Source organism: Leptopilina boulardi, unplaced genomic scaffold (genome assembly GCF_019393585.1).
Source record: "Leptopilina boulardi isolate dan_hultmark-lab unplaced genomic scaffold, ZJU_Lbou_2.1 LbouV2_78, whole genome shotgun sequence".
In the NCBI taxonomy this organism is placed as follows: Eukaryota; Metazoa; Arthropoda; class Insecta; order Hymenoptera; family Figitidae; genus Leptopilina; species Leptopilina boulardi.
Window position 1 is genome coordinate 108,423 of NW_026138025.1, and position 18,519 is coordinate 126,941.

Genomic DNA, 18,519 nt, shown 5'->3' on the forward strand with positions numbered 1-18,519 from the left:
CGTAATATAATTGTAAAATATTTTAATCAAATAAGAATTTAATATACAGTTAATATTAAATTTAATCGATTATTTAATATTTCAGTGAAATGGCAAATGAAATGTTTTAACGGACATTTTGAACTCTTTTTTTTATTCGCTTAACTTCCCAACTCTGTTAACGACAATAATCTAAATTTTCGATATAATTAAATTAAATCGTTTAAATATATACAATCTCACAATATTTTTAATCAAATTAGGAATATTATTTACTATTCTCTAATAGAAATTAAATTAAAATAGTATTTTCAGTTAAAAAGGAAAAAAAAAAAAATTTTTTAAAACCACCATTTTGGCAACGTCGCAAAAATGTGTTGGTATCACAACATTTGTCTGTCAAAGTCAGACTGATTTCTCTAATTATTTAAAATGCCGATTAAATACAAGTGTTTTTTTAATAGAATTTCTTTAAAAATTGTGAAAATTTAATAAATAAAGTGAAAAGTGCAGTGAAACAAAAAATAAAGGATCATGTAAAATTTTCTTAAAATTCAAATGACAATTTTTCGTTTTTCTCATCTCTCATCATTAACAAGTAAGTTTTTTTTATTTACTATCAGTATAAAATATCAATTTTTTATCATTATTTATAACAAACAATTGTTAAATTAATATAAAAATTATTTTATGCGAAATATTTTTTTTTCAAAAATATCACGTGAAACATAACCTAGAAATAATTTTTTTTTTTTTCGATGTAAATATTTTTCCTATCAATTTGTTAAAAAAGTAAAAAGAAATTCAAAAAAAAAAATGGTTAAAACAAAATATATTAAAAAAATAAAAGGCAAAAATACGTTTTCCTTTTTTTTCGACAATTTGGCAACACTGGAAACATTGCTTATCGGTAAACAAATTTTTTCGTGCCTAAGTATATAAAACGTCAAATTCGGTACAGTCGACGTTAATTGAAACAAAATTGTAGGAGAAATTTTGTGATTAAAAAAAAATCAGTCACAATTAATGCTTCATAGAAGCGTTAATTTAATTAGAAATTTATCGAAATCCGCAAAAATATCGTCATCAAAAATGGTGAATCGACATCATATCGAAGGTTATGAGGAATTTGTTAATTATATGAAAAAATTTAAAGAACCCGATGTTGTTTATATTTTATATAGTGGAAGTAAATTACCAAATGGTGATAGTTGGTGTCCTGATTGTGTGGAAGGTAATTATTATTTTAATTTAAAATTTAATTATAATTAAAAATAAATATATATATATATATATATTATGAAAAAAATGTGTTTCTCGATCTACATAACCTAAAAAAATAATTATCAATTATTCCGCGATTTTTATTACGTTATCTGTATATATGAATTTTTTTTTTCGATACGAATTGATAACAAAAAAAAATTGAAGTGTTTTATCAAAATTATTATTATTATTATTTTATTTCTCAGCAATGCCACATATCGAGAAAGGAATTCAATCCGCTCCCAAAGATTCGCATTTTGTCTATGTCGAAGTCGGTGATCGACCTTTGTAAGTTGTTTTTTTCAGGTTTTATTGTTTATAAACATTGGGTAAATTTTTTATTTTATAAAATTTAATTTTATTTGAAAAAATTTTATTTTATTTGAAAAAATTTTATTTCATTTAAAAAAATTTTATTTTATTTAAAAAAATTTTATTTAAAAAAATTTTATTTCATTTAAAAAAATTTTATTTTATTTTAAAAAATTTGTTAAATAATTAATTTTAATTAAATTAAATTTATTTTATCATTCAATTGAAATTAATTATATTTAAAAAATTAATTTTCATTAAATTTATTTTTAATTAAATTGAAAATAATTTGAATTAAAAAAAATAAATTTAATTAAAATTACTTTTTAAATATAATCAATTTCAATTTAATGATAAAATAAATTTAATTTAATCAAAATTAATTAAATTTAAATAAATTTAATTTAAATTTAATTTAAAATAAGTTGAATTAAAATTACTTTTTTTTATTTGTACCAAAGATTTTAAATATAATTAATTTAATTTAAAAAAAATAATTTTCATTTAATTAATTTTGCTTTAATTTAAAATAAATTTTAATTAATTTTATTTAAATTAAATTTATTTTAAATTAAAGTAAAATTAATTAAATTAAAATTCAATTTTTTTTTAAATCAAAATTTATTTATTTTCATTTATATTTTTTATAAAATATATTATTAACTAATTAAAAAAAAATTTTAATATATAATTAATTTTTATAAAAAAAAAAATACTTCTTTTTTGTGAGGAAAAATTATTAAAATAATCTTATTTATTTCTTATTTTATTGTTAATTTGATTGTTATTAATATTTATTTATTATTTATTAATAGTTTTTTTATATTATTGTTTATAATTATAATTTTATTTCACAGCTATTATTTATAATAATAAAATATTTTTTCCAAATATTTATTATTTATTTATTCTTTATATTTATTTTAATTGGCAGTAACTAATTAAATTATTTATTTTATAATTTATTTATTTTTTTAATAATTATTTCCAATTGTTTATTAATTATTTCATTAAATATTTTGTTAATTATTTTATTTATAAATTCTTTTTTAAATTATTATCTATTTTTAATGATTTTTTAACATTTCGAAATTTATTATTTATAAATCTATTTTCAATTATTATTATTAATTTTAAATAATTGTTATTTCGGTAAAGAAAAAATTTTTTATTTTCAATTAAACATTTCTTTTTTTTTTTTGGTCTTTAATAAATAAATAATAAATATAAATATTTTAGTTGGAAGGACAATAAATGTCCATTTCGAACGGACACAAAGACAAAATTAAATGTTTTGCCAACATTATCAAGATGGGGAACACAAAAACGTCTCGAGGGCGATGATTGTTCGAAAAATGAACTTTTGGAAATGTTAATCACCGACGAGGAGGATTAAATTAATAAATTGTATTTATGTAATTAATGAAATTTAAAAAAAAAAAAAAACGATTTTTATTTTCAATGACTTGCTTTTTTTTAATATTCCTTAAAAAATAATATTCATATAGTAAATAAAAAAAAAAATTCTACAAATTTTTTTTTTGGCTTATTTCTCATTGATAATTTTGTTGCTTTTTTTTTGTTTCGTTTTCATTCGCTTATAATAAATTATTTACAAATTGCACATGGGATAAGAAAATAGAAAATAATTTTTTTTCTTTTCACTTTTTCACTTCTTCCAAAACGTTCGTTGGAGGCAAAACTCGTACGGAATAATGAATTTTTTTGTTTCTCAACAAACTGTATGAATTGTCGAAAACGAATGAATCTGAAAGAAGAAAATAGTAAATTAATTTCAAATTTGGTGGAGTTGTATTCTAACAAAAAAAAAAAAAAAAATGGTCATGTTGTGTTTATTGCAAAATTCCTGTGTTTAATGAATATTTGGGGGTGTCAATGAACAAGAAAATACAAAAAAAAACAAATTTTTAATTTGTTCAGTTTCCTCAAAATGGGGGTTTAAAGGGTTCGAAAAATGTCTTTTTTGGTCACTTTTTGAAGTACTATAAAAGGAGGGGGGCATAGAAACCTTTAAGGGGGCTGGTAGTAGTTGGTCAGCTTATTTTGTTTAGTGTTCTCCTTTTTTTTTACCAACCCCACATAACCTTGGCATGTGGAAGCCAAGGTATCTGTATACAGATTTCCCAAAAGTCCCTAAGCAAAAAAAAGGGGGAATTCGCAGTTGTAACTTTCAAAAAATCGATTTTTTTTTGCATTTTCTTAAAGTATATGTTGTCAGAAATATGTCTACAAAATTTTAAGATGATCCGATGAAAATTGAATGAGATATACAGGCTGAAAGGGAACGTTCATAAAATAATAATAATAATAATAATTTTATTATATCTTTATCATTATTGTAATTATTTTTTAAATAAAATATTTATAATCTATTATTACTATTATCAATATAATATTTATTAATTAATTAATTAATAAATATTAAATTGATAATAATAATAGATTATATATTTTATAAATAAATAATAACAATAATAATATAAATATAATAAAATTATTAATATCCTATTATTATTATTATTTTTACATACTTAAGTACATTAAGTAAATTAATATTTTTTTATTAGGAAGCAATATAATTAACAAAAAAAAAAAATAAATAAATCCAATAGTGAAAATATTTTTATATTGCTTTATTAACGTTTTCTTATTATTAAGCATTTTATATAAGCGCGCTTTTTTCGACCTATAAGAGAGGGTGTTTTCGACGTTGACACTCTGAGAGCTCGAAAAGGTTCTCAACCACATTTTATTATTTTAGTGTATTTAACCTAATTTAACCTAACCTAATCCAATGCAATCTTCTCACTACGCTTTCAAGACCGGTGAAGACCACGCTGTTGCATCATGGAGGAAAGAATAATTTTAAATGATTTAGTTTTAAAGAACAATAAAACATTATTCAAGAATAATGGTCGCATTTCATGCGACGTAATGAACGTTGATACGAGTAAATATTAATTTTAATGTAATATTTATATTTTAACAAGATTTTGTACAATTCCTATAGCGTTAACGTAATTGACTTCAGGGTTTAAATTTGCCATTTTTGAAAATTTTCCGTTATTTACTTTCGCACTCAGAAAACACGCTCGGTTTATTAAACAAGATTGAGAAACCAGAGCACGAGCACAGCCCGAACGCATCCAATTTCAAATAAAGCATGCAAATAACACACCCTTTTTTGTGCACATCACCTAAAACTGCAGCCCGTATCACAAACATGTCACTTTTAGCATGCTTTAGCCAATCATAATAAGTTATGGCTAATCATAATTGGTTGAGAACCACTTAACACTTTCAGAACACTCAGAGCGTCGACGTCGAAAACACCCAGAGTTGTCGTAGCGCAAGCGCAGTAGCGTTTAATTGGCAACTCATGCATTTGGGCGAAGGAACCAATTGAAACGTACCTTAAGTAAATTTAAATTCAATTTGAATTTCATTGCACACTGACTCAATAGTATATATGAATGATCTGATTCGAATTGAGAGCTAGAAAGAATAAAAATAAAAATATTATAATTACATGTACTCGAGCCCTCGCATGTAACAACGCCAATTTCATCCATTTGATGTGCCGAAACTCGATGAATTGGAATAATTTCCATTTTCCCTCCCTCTTCCGTTTTTCTTAATATTCCAAATTTAATATCATGATCCTCGGTACGAAATTCCCAACTATTAACAAAAAAAACATTTCATATTACAAATTTTTTTTTTATTTTCTATAAAAAAAAAATATTTTTATTTATTTATTTTTTTTCAATAACCTTAAAATTGAGCCACTTTCGTTCACGGGTAATTCTAGTTTTAATTTTTCACCTTTCTTCACCGTGGCAGTTGTAAAATCGTTTTGTTTTTCCTTTTCGTTTTTATTAATGTACATACTTTTCGGTACTTTGCCTCCTTGAGAAATCTGAAATTTTTTTTTTTTTTTTTAATGTAGATTTAAAGTATATATAGTTTCAAAGTGGCTTAAATTTGCAATTTTTGGATAAATAAAAATTCGGCGTTTTAAGAATTTTGTAAAAATAAAATTTAAAGAGAAATTGTTTAAGTAAATTTTTTTTGTACTCTTAAAAATTGAATTTAAGAAAACAATTTCTTTTTTTTAATCCTAATTTAAAAGAATATATGTAATTTACTTTTGTCGTTAGTCGTGGATTTCCATCAGGATCCGTGAGTGTTCCGCCAAAGTGCATAGGAAGTTGATCAGCGTTTACGAGTTGAAGGATAGCCGGTTTCCATTTATTTGGATCGGCTTTGATAATTTGAATTTTCGAAAGTGTGTACTCGTTCATGAATCTTTTTGCAATAGAGAAGGCAAATGTGAATACTTTCGGTGCTGAAAGAAATAACTTTTTTTTTTACGAAAATTTTTTATTCTCACTTCTTTCTTTTTTTCAAAATTAGTAAAAATTGTTTTTATTACTCAAAAAAAAAAAACTCACCGTTTATAATGAAACATGTTTTCAAAATTTCCGGATAATTTGACTCGTACATTTGAATTAGGGCTAAAACAACTTCTCCAGCTGTAAAAGTATTTTTTTTTTTAACGGTGAAGAAAGATGAAGAATTTTTTTTTTTTTTTTCTTATAGAAAGAATTTTTTACCCGGTCGCCACATATATTGACGAAGATTAAAACCCTCCATGTCAAAAATAATTGTTATTTGTCCAGCGATAGGGCCATGTTTTTTTGCTTGTTCGTTGCAAATTTTTAAATAGCACTCCAAATGTTTTACCGTTATTTTAACCATTTCTTTTTTTGAGACCACGTGCAGTATTCCATACATGTCGAGTCCAGCGAAAGGTACTATCACCACTGCAAAAAAAAAACGAAACAATTTTTATTTTATAAATAAATTTTATAAGTTATTAGGCCAAATATTTCCTCTTAATATGATTTATTTTACGTTATTTTTTTTTATAACGACGCTTCGGCAGCTACCGCTACTTTTTTTTTTTTTAATAAAAAATGGTTTTCCAAAATAAAATTTTCCAATATAAAAAATCAAATACAACATTAGCTCAACATGCCACAGAAAATAATCACAATTTTGATTTTTAATAAAATATCAATTCTGAACACTGAGGAAAATTATTTTTAAAAGAAAGTTTATTAAAATGGTTTATATATTTCTAAAGATAAACATTCAATAAACTTTAAAACTGACATAGAAAAATTAAGTAACATCTATTAAGGTTTTTTAAATATCTAAAATTTTCCTTTTCTAAAAAAATACATGACATAAAAAGGTCGAATATATCGAAAACTCTCGAAAAAATCGAACTTTTAATTAAAAGCATGGGAAATGTAAAATCTTAATAGAAGGGCGAAACATATCTCTAGATTAGAAATGTACAGGTGGAGCTAATGTTGATTTCGTCAAAAATAAGCGGTAATATTTAAATTTTATATTACACATATTATAAATCTTATATTTATCAAAAACACAAACTTTGAAAATGTTTAAATTGCATACAAAAAATTAATCATTACACTATTTTACACAAAGCGGAAATAAATTTCGAATCTCCTTTAACGTTTTTTTATTATTCTTTTAGATTAGAGAATAGCTGTTACCACGAAGTAGTATAAGAAGACCCCACTCTATAAGCGAATTAAAAAAAAAACATGTAGTCGGTTTTCCAATTCTTTTTCAATATGTTATATTAGCGATACTAGCGCAGTCTTCAAAGAAAAGCGCCGCAACCACTGGAAATTGCAAATGGCTGACTGCATTATGTCCTTTTAAATTGACAGTTGTAGTTTTCCAAGTATTTATTAATAATCGTGTTTTTAATATTCTAAAGTTTTGTGATGGGTCACTGATAAAAAAGAAAGATAAAAGTTGTTAGTGTTACAAGATAAATGGAAAATAATTTAAGGATTATTATAAGGCTTTTGTTATTATAAAATACACTTTCTTGTGTAGATTTATATATTATCACCAACCTGCAACAAGTGTGATATATATTTCATATCTGTTTTGTAATAAATAAAAAAAATAAAACTTCGCTAGTATCGCTAATATAACATTTCGAAAGAGAATTGGAAAATCGACTAAATGTTTTAAAAGGAAGTGGGGTCTCCTTATACTACTTCGTGGTTGTTACGTTGTGGAAATGAACATAACCTATTCAGTTAAAGCCATCTAATTGGTAGCAATAATTAGCGCGCGATGATTTTAAAATATGTAATTCATTTTAATATAACATTTAAATAATATAATATATTATTTTCCTTTGTTATTAATAAATAATTTATAAAAAAAAAAAAAATTAACATAATTACAACTGTAGGTAGTGAAAAATATTGTTATCAAAGAAATTTTTTTGAAAATGATTAGCGCTAGAGAGATTATAGCGTAAATCACTCTCTCTCTCTCTCTCTTATTTCACATTCATAAATTTTTTCTTTACATTTTGAATCGATATGAAATAAAAAAAAGAAGAAATTAAATCATTTTTTTTAAATGAAATAAATAAAATGAAAATTGAACAGAAGCAACGAAGACGGCCGTCAGAGGCGCTAGTTTTAAATAATGTAAATTGACATGAACATATAGTAATCTGAAATACCAACACTACATGAACGAATATAAATTAATATGATAATATCGTAATCTGAAGTATCAACACTACCTCTGAACCTCTAATATACTTTTTGTTGGGTGTTTCTAAAAAAGAATATTGAATAAATTACACTTGTTATTCTAATAATTATTAAAAAGGGTATTAAATGAAATTCTGAATTTTAAAATTCTATTAATTAATAAAATTTCTCTAAAAAGATTAAGAGAAGGAGGGGCAGCTATATTAAAAATACATAATAAAAATCAAAATAATCTTAATTGAGGAGTTAAATTTATTAATCCTTTATTAATAATTATTCTTCGGGATTTAAATCGAGAGTAAGATAAGTTTACAATAAAAAATAATGCGGAGGAACATTATTTTCATTTAAATTAAAACAATGACTAACCTCAAAATGAGATAACCTCAAAAATATTTTTAAATTTACAAAATAAAATCACTGAAATATAAATACAATATTTAATTGCTTCATTTTGATGTTAGAAAATAATTATTGACAAATTATATATATTTATTCATTTTTATAATGTTAAAAAAAATTTTCCAGTAATATTTTAATATAACTTGATAAGGGTAGCGGTAGCTGCCGAAACGTCGTTATAAAAAAAAAACGTAAAATAAATCATATTAAGAGGAAATATTTAGCCTAATAACTTACAAAATTTATAAATTTCTTTTGCTTGCTATTAAATTTTTTTATTTATTAATTAATTTTAAATTTTTTAAATAAAAATAAAATTGAACCTGGAGCTCCGTCTTTGTCATATCCACACACTCCATGAGGAAGATAAACATTAAATAATGGATGGTCCCAATTTTCCAAATTATCTGCGTCCCATTGTTTCCGCCACTCCATAGACTTAAATTTTTAAAAAAAATTTATATTTGAATTTAAAAAAAATTCCTATTTATCATTTTCTTCTTTTTTTTGTCATTTATAATGAGTGTTATCTCTCTCTTTCTCTCTCTCTCTCTCTGTATATAATTATTTTTAAATTGATAGAAATTATCATAATGCAACCACTTTTGACCTGACATTTTCTTATAAAGTGCCCCGCTATTTAATAATTCCGTTAAAGAATTTGCGTAAAAATTTTGTTATGCTGTTAATATTTAAAAAAAAAAATTATAATACTCACATCGCGAAGCATTTTTTCCGCCGCTGCTGCATCCCATTTTCTTGCTACAAATAAATATTTATTTTTGTCAAATTTTTATTTTTTTATTTTATTTAATTTTTTTTTTTTCAATTACCTCTCAACCATCTCAATAAAAATTGATCGTCATGTTCGGGCTTTAAACAATCTTGTACGCTTCTTCTAAACTGAAAAAAAAATTTATATTGTTTGTTTATTAATTTATTTAAAAAACAATGGAATCATTTAATTTGATACTAAATAGTTATTATTTTTTTTTTAAATAAATTATTTCTTTTTAATTTCTGTTTTGTTTATAAAAAAAAAAAATGCAATAGTTTTTAAATGTAAACATTTTAAAGAAAGAATTTTTCAAAATTTCGTGCAGATAAATATATGTATTTTAACTGTACACCTTGACCGAATAAAAATAGTTTTTCCTTATATATTCTTGCACGCAAATTTATGAAGAAAGGAAGTGAATTATGTCAAAAGAGTTGTAATTTCCGTTAGATTAGTTTTCGCGCAAGTCCATATATGTATATGTATATATATATATATATGTCGTAATAATAAATATTATAATTGTAAATATTGTCCGATTTAGAAATAATTATTTTTCTATTCAAGGGCATTTTTAAATTAAAATAATTTTTTGAAATTATTAAACATTTTTTGATATTAATTATAGTTTTAATTAATTTTTTTTTTTTTAAATTTATACTCAAATTAGTATTATTATTTGACATTTTTTGGTTTAACGGAATATCTAATTCGCATCTTCTACGCGTTGATTTTTTCAATTTTTTTTTTTTTATTTAAATTTTAGCGTATAATTAAGTTAACAAAAAAAATTTTCAATCTGAAATTTTAATTTCATTTCCTTTTTAGTTCCAGTTTTTGTTTTCATTTTTTATTTTAGTTAAATTAATATTTAAATTTACAAATATTAAAAAATGAATTTTAATTTCTAAATTTATTATAATTGCAAATTAGTATATAATTATAAATGTTCATAACTATGTTTTTTTTTATTAAAAAACTTTTTTAATATTAAGCGGATTTAAGTTTTTTTTAAAATTTCATATTTAAATCGATTTTTTTTATATCGAATTCTTGAGAGTTTCAAATCTATTATTACAAGGAATTTTTTTTTTTTTTCTTTTCATTTGCAACAAAATATCGAGTATATTATTTAAAATAAAAAATAGGAAGCAATTAGTGAACATAATACATATGGAAAAATCAACGAAATGCAATTTATCTCCTTTATAATGAAAAGATAAAAAAAGAAAACGAAAAAAAAAAAAAAAAAAAATTTGAAAGTAAATTGATGGAAAGTCGCAGTAAATGCGCAGCTTGTTTGAATCTAAAAGCAATTTCTTCTATTATAGATGTATAACTGTGTGTTTACCGCGAAAGAAATTATCTCGAGTAAGAATATTGATGATGTTACCTCGGGAGAGCGAAATTGAAATAAAATTACCATGAATTGGAATGAATATCAGGAAAAATTGTTTTCTTAGGTATTAAATTTTTTTATTATTATATTTTTATGTTTATTTTTCATTTTATTTATTTATTTATTTGTAAAATGATTTTTAAATATTTACAGAGAGTTGATATAATAATTTACGTTTGTTTTTTCATGTATATATATATATATATATATGTATTTTTGTTTTTGTAATCTGATCGCAAAAAAATTGTTGCAAATCAACTTTCTAAGATTGTTGCAATTTTTTGTTATTGCCCCCTTCGTGTACAATCTCGTGCGAACAATTGGAGCGAATGATTTAAACTTTCTCTAAAACTTAATAAGAAATTATGAAATCTTATCTCAGGACCAAATGATAAATATATATATATATATATATCGCCGCGATTTGTAATATCAAATGACTAATTAATTTATATTTCTTACGTTTAATTCGCTTAATCGATTTTAAATTTGACTAGAAAATTTTTTCGATTAATTGTCATTTTGTTAGATTAACGTTTAATCGATATTAAATCGATAATACTATTTGCGATTAATCGATTTAAAGTCGATTGTTTGCAAAAATCGATTAATCGATTGAAAACATCTACAATTAATCGATATTTGCAATTAATCGATTGTGAACTCTACGATTAATCGATTTAAAATTTATTTTTTCGATTAATCGAACTTTAAAGTCGATTAATTGTCGAATTTAGAATTTACAATTGATTGATTGCAAAGATCGATTAATCGATAAGAAACATTTAAAATTAATCGATTTTTTCGATTAATCGATTGAAAGATCTACAATTAGTCGATTAATCGACGAATATTTAATCGATTAATTGCAAAGATTGATTAATCGTAGAGTTCACAAGTGATTAATTGTAGATGTTTTCAATCGATTAATCGATTTTTGCAATTAATCGATTGTGAACTCTACGATTAATCGATTTAAAATTGATTTTTTCGATTAATCGAACTTTAAAGTCGATTAATTGTCGAATTTACAATTGATTGATTGTAAAGATCGATAAAACGATTGAAAGATCTACAATTAGTCGATTAATCGACGAATTTTCAATCGATTAATTGCAAAGATCGATTAATCGTAGAGTTCACAATTGATTAATTGCAAATGTTTTCAATCGATTAATCGATTTTTGCAATTAATCGATTGTGAACTCTACGATTAATCGATTTTAAAATTTGATTTTTTTTTCGATTAATCGAACTTTGCAATTAATCGATTGTAAATTGTAGACCTTACAATCGATTAATTGAAAATATCGATTAATCGAAAAAAAATCAATTTTTTTAATCGATTAATCGTAAAGTTCACAATCGATTAAATTGCAATTATCGATTAATCGATAAAAAAAAGAGTTAATTTAAATTAAGAACATTTTGAAAATCTGGTACATATAAGTAAAAATAACATTTTTTTTTTTTCTTTATGCTAATCGAATACGTATCATAGAATATTATTTTTATACAATTCCCGGATATTATATATATTTAATGGTTTGTTTTGAAAATTTGAAAAAAATACAATTTATAGTATATTTATATATTATTATTATAATGTATAAGGTCATCGAGTTTTTCTGAATATTGTTTTGATAACCAGTTTTTCAAGATTCCAGATGTTCCTTGCGATATATTGTATATAGGATGAGATTTATTATTTTGAACTTGGAGAGTAAAAAAAAAAATTGGTTCATTAAAAATATTGAGATCAATAAATTCTTATCATTAAATTTATAACAATTGCCCTAATAACCTTTTTTTTTTTTTCTTTTTTTCGAATTTATTATTTCAATTATTTTAAATATTATTATTAAATTTTTTTCAACAACTAGTATTTTTATTATTATTTATTATTATTATTATTATTATTATTATTATTATATAAATTGATTAATAAATATAAAATTTTTTAATTATTACCATTATTTTAATTAATTATTATAAATTATTTTTTCGTAAAAAAAGTAACTATAAAATTTTTTTTTAATTTTCTAAAAATAATATTAAATACTAAATCTTTTCGTTAATTAAATAATCCCTTTGAATGTTGAGTGTTTTTTTACTTCTTAAAAAAAAAAAAAATTCGTTATTTTTAAATTTAGATTTATTTAAATGAGATATTTTTAATTCCTTTTTAATGTAAAAACCTTTTTTTTTAAATAAAAAAAAAAATTTCTCATTTATTTATTTATAATATAGTCTCTTTCTCTCTCTTTTTTTTGTTTTTCATTTTGCAAATTTTTTATTTTTCTCTCTTGTGTTTTTTAAAAATAAAAATCTTCAATATTATAATTGTTTATGGAAAATAATTTCCTGTAATTTGGAAAAAATATTTATTTTTCAATTGTTATAGACGGTTTCTCTTTTTGCATATTAATGAAGAAACAAGAAATGACTGTCATCGAATATTTCTTTTAAAAGTAAATTCACGTTAAGTCAATAATCGAAAACGTGACTTGCGTTTTTTTTTAAAGAACGTAATTGATTTTGTTTATTTATTTTTTTTTTTTTTTGCAAAAACTTTATAATTTTCTATTATATTTCTTATCTCTATTTTATTTTTTTTTTCTATTTTTCCTTTTATTTTAATTTCCATTTTTTTTTCTTTATTTAAAAGTATAGATAAAAAAATAAATAAATAATTACTAAATAAATATTTTTTGATTTTAAAGAATAAAATATTTTTTTTTACCTTTTTTAACAAAACACTGATATATCCCATAACGAAAATAATTTTCTCTTTTTTGAAGCAGAAAAAAATAAATTAAACTTTAATTATCAAAATACTTTTTTTTTTTCTTTACTTATAATTATTTAATTATTTTTATTTATTTATTTAATTTAAAAAATATTTGTAACTAAAAAATTTTTTATTTCGAAAAATTTAAAGTAGAATTTTTTTTTTCTTTATTTATTTATATAAAAAATGTAATAAAAAATAATTTTTGTTTTTAACGAACACTTTTTAAATCTCAACTGGATGCTGACTGAAAGTTTAAGAGGGGAACACGATCCCTTTATTTATTGAGTCGTGTGCATTAATTGAGGGAAATTGCATTTTGAGTGCGAATTAAAATAATCACAAACGAAAAGTTAATGTAGCGTTAAATTGTTTTCTCCAAGAAACACGTCAATGAAAATTATAAATTTTTATTTCCATATATTTTCATGAAATTAAATAATTAAAAATCTATTTTTATAATAATATTTAAAACAAAAAAAAACGTTATTTTCTATTTTTTAAAATAATTTTTTTAAAAATTAAAATTAATAATAATAATTTATAATATTATATTATTATTATTATTTTAAATGATTTATTTATTATTTATTTAAATAATAATAAATAATAAATTAAATTTTTTATAAATTTTTCTTATTTTGTTTGATTTTTTTTTTATTTTCCGCTTAAATCTATCGCTAGATTTTTGTTTTCTAATTAATTAAAATAAAAAAAAAAAATTTCTGGCACTCGAGCTATTATTGCAAATATATAATTTTTAACGATATATAAAGTTGAACAACTTTAGCCACAAGTTGCAATTCATTACATCATCAAATGTGGGTCACACAACACATTTTTTTTCGTGCACGTGATATAAATCGGAAATTTAACAAACAAATATTGCAAAATGAAATATTTTTGTATTTTTTTCTCTTTTTTTTTTTTGCATTCTAAAAAAAATTTTCAAATTGTCGGAATTTTTTTTTTTTGAGAATTAAAAAAAATTAATTACTAATTATTTTGTTAATTAATAAAATAATAATTCGGGAAAATTAATTTTTGAATTTTTTTTTTTTTATTAACCGTTTTCGAAAAAAAAATTTTGATAAATTTTTGTAAATAAATTTTTTTTTGTTTAAATAAAAAAAAATTATTAAAAAAAATTATACATCTATTAAAATTTTATTACTTTATTTGTAATTTATTATGTAAGGGATTTGAAAATATAAACACTATGTATACAAGAATAAATAATAATAATAATAATAATAATAATAATTTATAAAAAAAAATAAATTTATAAAAAAATAAATTTATTTATAAATAATGATGATCCTTGATTTTTTTTTATTATTGAAAGTTAATTCCTTTCAATGCATTCTTCTTTCTCTCTCTGAGAAAGTAGAACTTGCTACACGACGATGATCATCATCAATGCTTTGCGCGTGAATTAACCTCTTTTTATAATTTAAAATAAACAAAAAAAAATTGTCCGTTAAATTTTTTTTTGTTTATTTATTTTTTTTTTTGAATTTTTTTTTTTTGAATTTTTTTTCTTTTTAAGGAAATTGAAAAAAATTTAATATTTTTTTTTTAAATCGTGTTTTAAATGATTATATGTTTTTAAAAAAAAGGGAATAATTTTTTTAAATTTTCAATCACGATATACGATCTCGACCTCATTGGAATTCTTCCAGGTTAATGCGTATAAGGCTAACAACCTGAAACGATTTGCTTTCGAACGTCTTAATGTAATTTTTTTTTCTGTTCATTTATTTAATTTGCATTTTTTTTTATTATTTATTTTTCAAATCCTCGAGTAGACGATTTTTTGTTTTCCATTTTTTTTTTTTTGAGATATATTTACATTTTTTTTCTCTTTGTAAATTTAACGGTATTTTTGAGCTATTTTTAATTAATTATAATTATAATTTATGATTATTTCTGCATATTAATTAAATAATTAATTAATATTTTTTAATTCTCTATTTTATTATTTTTTTTTTAATTTTAATTTTCTATTGAATATTTTTTTTCAATTTTAATTTTTATAATTATTATTTTTTTAAATAATTTATTAGTAATAAAATTAATTAAATAAATTGTAATTATATTTTTCAAATATTTTTAATCATTTTTTTTTTTTTTAATTTTGTTAATTATAAATATTTTTCTAATTTAGTAATTAGAAAATTTTTTTAGAAATAATATTAAAATTATTATCATGAATCATTAGGGAATTATTTTAATAAATTAGTAGCGAATTATTTTTATCATTTTTTTTTTTTATTTATAGATCGCGAATTATCAGTGAATTTATTTTTGTTAAATTCCTATCAAAATATTTTTATTATTAATTTTACATTAATTATTTACATTTTTAGATTTTAATTAATTTAATTATCTAATTTTTATAAAATTAGTTAATAAATATTAATATTAAAATTAATTATTAAAATATTAATATTAAAATTATTATTAAAATGTAATTAATTAATTGAATTAATCAATTAATGAAAATAGTAATTTACGAAATTTTGCATTAATTTTTTATATATTAATTAAATAATTTTTATAAAATTTAATCATTGAAAAATTACGAGAAGTAATTTATTTATTTAATATATTTTTAATTCTTTTTTTTTTTTTTTTTTTTTTTGATTAAACAATAAATTTTAACTTTCTATAATTTTTTTTCCACCTTGAACTATGGGTCAGAGTCAACAATAAATAAAGATAATTTTACCTTCATTAGAGCAAATCGTTGATCGTCCGCAAGTTTTAATGACGGTGCCATGGTTTCAATTTACTGTCACCTTTGAATTTTTTTCCTTTTTTTTCACTTTTGTTTCCTGAACACTAACTTTTCAATATTTTGTAATTTTCTTTATTTACTATAAAAAAAAAAAATGTTTTCATTGGAATTTTTTTTTTATTACTTTTATGGAATTATTTAATTATTTTTAAATAATTTCATTGTTATTTAATTTGTAATTTTGGAAAACTTTTCCGATTTTTTATTTTCAATTCTTCAATTTTTTTCTTTTTAAATTATTGTTTATTTTTAATTTTCAATTTTGCTAATTGAATTATTAAATTAAAAAAAAAATTTTTTTAATTACAATTTTTATTATACATTTTTTTTAGCAAAAATGAGATTTTTTTTTATAATTAAATATTTAAATTAACTTTGGAATTTTAAATTCATTTTTTTTTTTTATTAACTTTTTTGTGGAATCGATTTTTCAAAATAGAATTTTTAATTTTAAATTATCGATTCAATTTTTAAAAATTTTATTTAAAAAAAAAAATTAAAATTTGTTATTCTATAGTAATTTATTTATTTATAAAACAAGACCTTTATTTATTTTTAAATTATTCTGGCAATGCAAAATATTAGGGAATTGATGAATTATTATTTTTTTTTTTAAAATTTTATTTCAACAAAAACAAACTTAAATGACACGTGTCAATTAAAAAATAAACAATACAGAAAAAAAATGTTTTTTTCAAAAATTAAAAATATAAATTTTTTTTTTTTAAATTAATTTGGAAATTTAAGTGAACTATTTTCATATAATTAGCGAATGAACTGGAGAGCGAGTTTTATAAAGTTAAATATATATATAAATAAAAAAAAACTCGCTCTATCAACGCGAAAGCTGATTGAAGACTAAACAGAAATCATAAAACTTGGAGGGACTTGAGACAACTCCAGGTCATACCCCACTATTTTCTTTCTCCTGAGGTGAGAAATGCTCATTTCGTTTCAGTAATTTAATTCCTTAAGCTTTTTGTATACATTTTATATTTACGCATTTTCAGAAATTAACTTTCGACAATTTAAAAATAATTACATTCCTTTTAATATCTATACAATTGAAACGTTGCTTTTCTTCGTTATAATTTATTTCCAATCGTTCAAACGTTTCAGTCTATTTTTATTTTTTCATTTTTTTTTTTTTTTTAATATTTACGAAACTGTGATTAAATTTTTTTTTTTTTAATTTTAAGGATAAGTTTTTGTCGATATTCTATCATTAAAAAAAAAGTCGAAATATCGATATTATCGATAATAATCGATATATCGAAGTTTCAATCGATAAATCGAGGTTTTAATCGATAATTGAATCGATATATCAAAGTCACAATCGATAATTGAATCTATATAACGACGTTTCAATCGATATATTGATAATTGAATCGATATATCGAAGTTTCGATCGATAAATCGAGGTTTCAATCGATAATTGAATCGATATATAGAAGTTACAATCGATAAATCAAAGTTTTAACCGATATATCTATTGAGATTTCGATATATCAATTAAAACTTCGATATATCGATTCTATAATCGGTTACTATCAATAATTAAATCGATATATCGAAGTTTCAATAGATAGAAACTGATAATTAAATCGATATATCGAAGATACAATCGATAATAACCGATTATAGAATCGATATATCGAAGTTTCAATCGATATATCGAAATCTCAATTGATATATCGAGGTATAAGTCGAAATATCAATTAATCGAAGAATAAATGTCTCGAAGTATAAATCGATATATCGAAATATGAGTCGATTAATCGTAGAATCAATTAATTTATCGATACATCAAAATTTAAAAAAAAATGCATAAAAATTTATTAATATATGTAATTAATGTAAAATTTAAATGAAAGAAAAAATATTGTATGTATAAATTTAGTGTAAAGTCACATTATTATCATATAGCCTACGGCCCTTACTGTTTACAATTTTTAACCTCAAAGCCACGTCAAGGTTAAGATTTGAGAGACATTTGACAATTTTTTTTTTTTGTAATTTTATTTACCTTCTTATATATATGTATTAGTCAAATTTAAATTTTCTCATTTTAAAATTAATTAAATCAAAACATTCAAAATTTACTCAATTTAGACAGTAGGTTTCGAATTATAAAATTTTTAATTTTTAACA

At 21.1% G+C, this 18,519-nt stretch overlaps 3 protein-coding genes across 5 annotated transcripts in view; 2 read left to right on the forward strand and 1 right to left on the reverse strand.

The window, feature by feature from the left end:
* Positions 1–322: 322 nt before the first annotated feature.
* LOC127290630 (calcium release-activated calcium channel protein 1) overlaps positions 323–18,519 on the forward strand; it is a 36,874-nt gene continuing 18,677 nt past the window's right edge. The window contains exon 1 of the mRNA XM_051319326.1: positions 323–577. The gene's annotated coding sequence lies outside the window, so the exon portion shown is untranslated. The remainder of the gene's footprint in view (positions 578–18,519) is intronic.
* LOC127290632 (thioredoxin domain-containing protein 17-like) lies at positions 882–3,019 on the forward strand. The gene is made up of 3 exons (XM_051319330.1): positions 882–1,213; positions 1,452–1,533; positions 2,797–3,019. The coding sequence occupies exons 1-3, from the start codon at positions 1,006–1,008 to the stop codon at positions 2,951–2,953; spliced, it is 447 nt and encodes a 148-aa protein (XP_051175287.1). The 5' UTR covers positions 882–1,005; the 3' UTR covers positions 2,954–3,019.
* Positions 3,007–17,272, reverse strand: LOC127290628 (SEC14-like protein 2). Of its 3 annotated transcripts, none has more exons than XM_051319325.1 (11): positions 17,200–17,272; positions 16,300–16,447; positions 9,434–9,503; positions 9,319–9,362; positions 8,924–9,038; positions 6,195–6,404; positions 6,033–6,113; positions 5,727–5,926; positions 5,352–5,497; positions 5,108–5,259; positions 3,007–3,325 (listed from the first exon to the last, which is right to left on the reverse strand). In XM_051319325.1, exons 2-11 carry the CDS (start codon positions 16,348–16,350, stop codon positions 3,219–3,221), a joined length of 1,176 nt encoding a protein of 391 aa, XP_051175282.1. In that variant the 5' UTR covers positions 16,351–16,447; positions 17,200–17,272; the 3' UTR covers positions 3,007–3,218. The 3 variants fall into 3 exon arrangements, with proteins under 3 accessions (XP_051175282.1, XP_051175281.1, XP_051175280.1); XM_051319324.1 differs by lacking the exon at positions 17,200–17,272 and adding an exon at positions 17,009–17,124; XM_051319323.1 differs by lacking the exon at positions 17,200–17,272 and adding an exon at positions 16,912–17,070.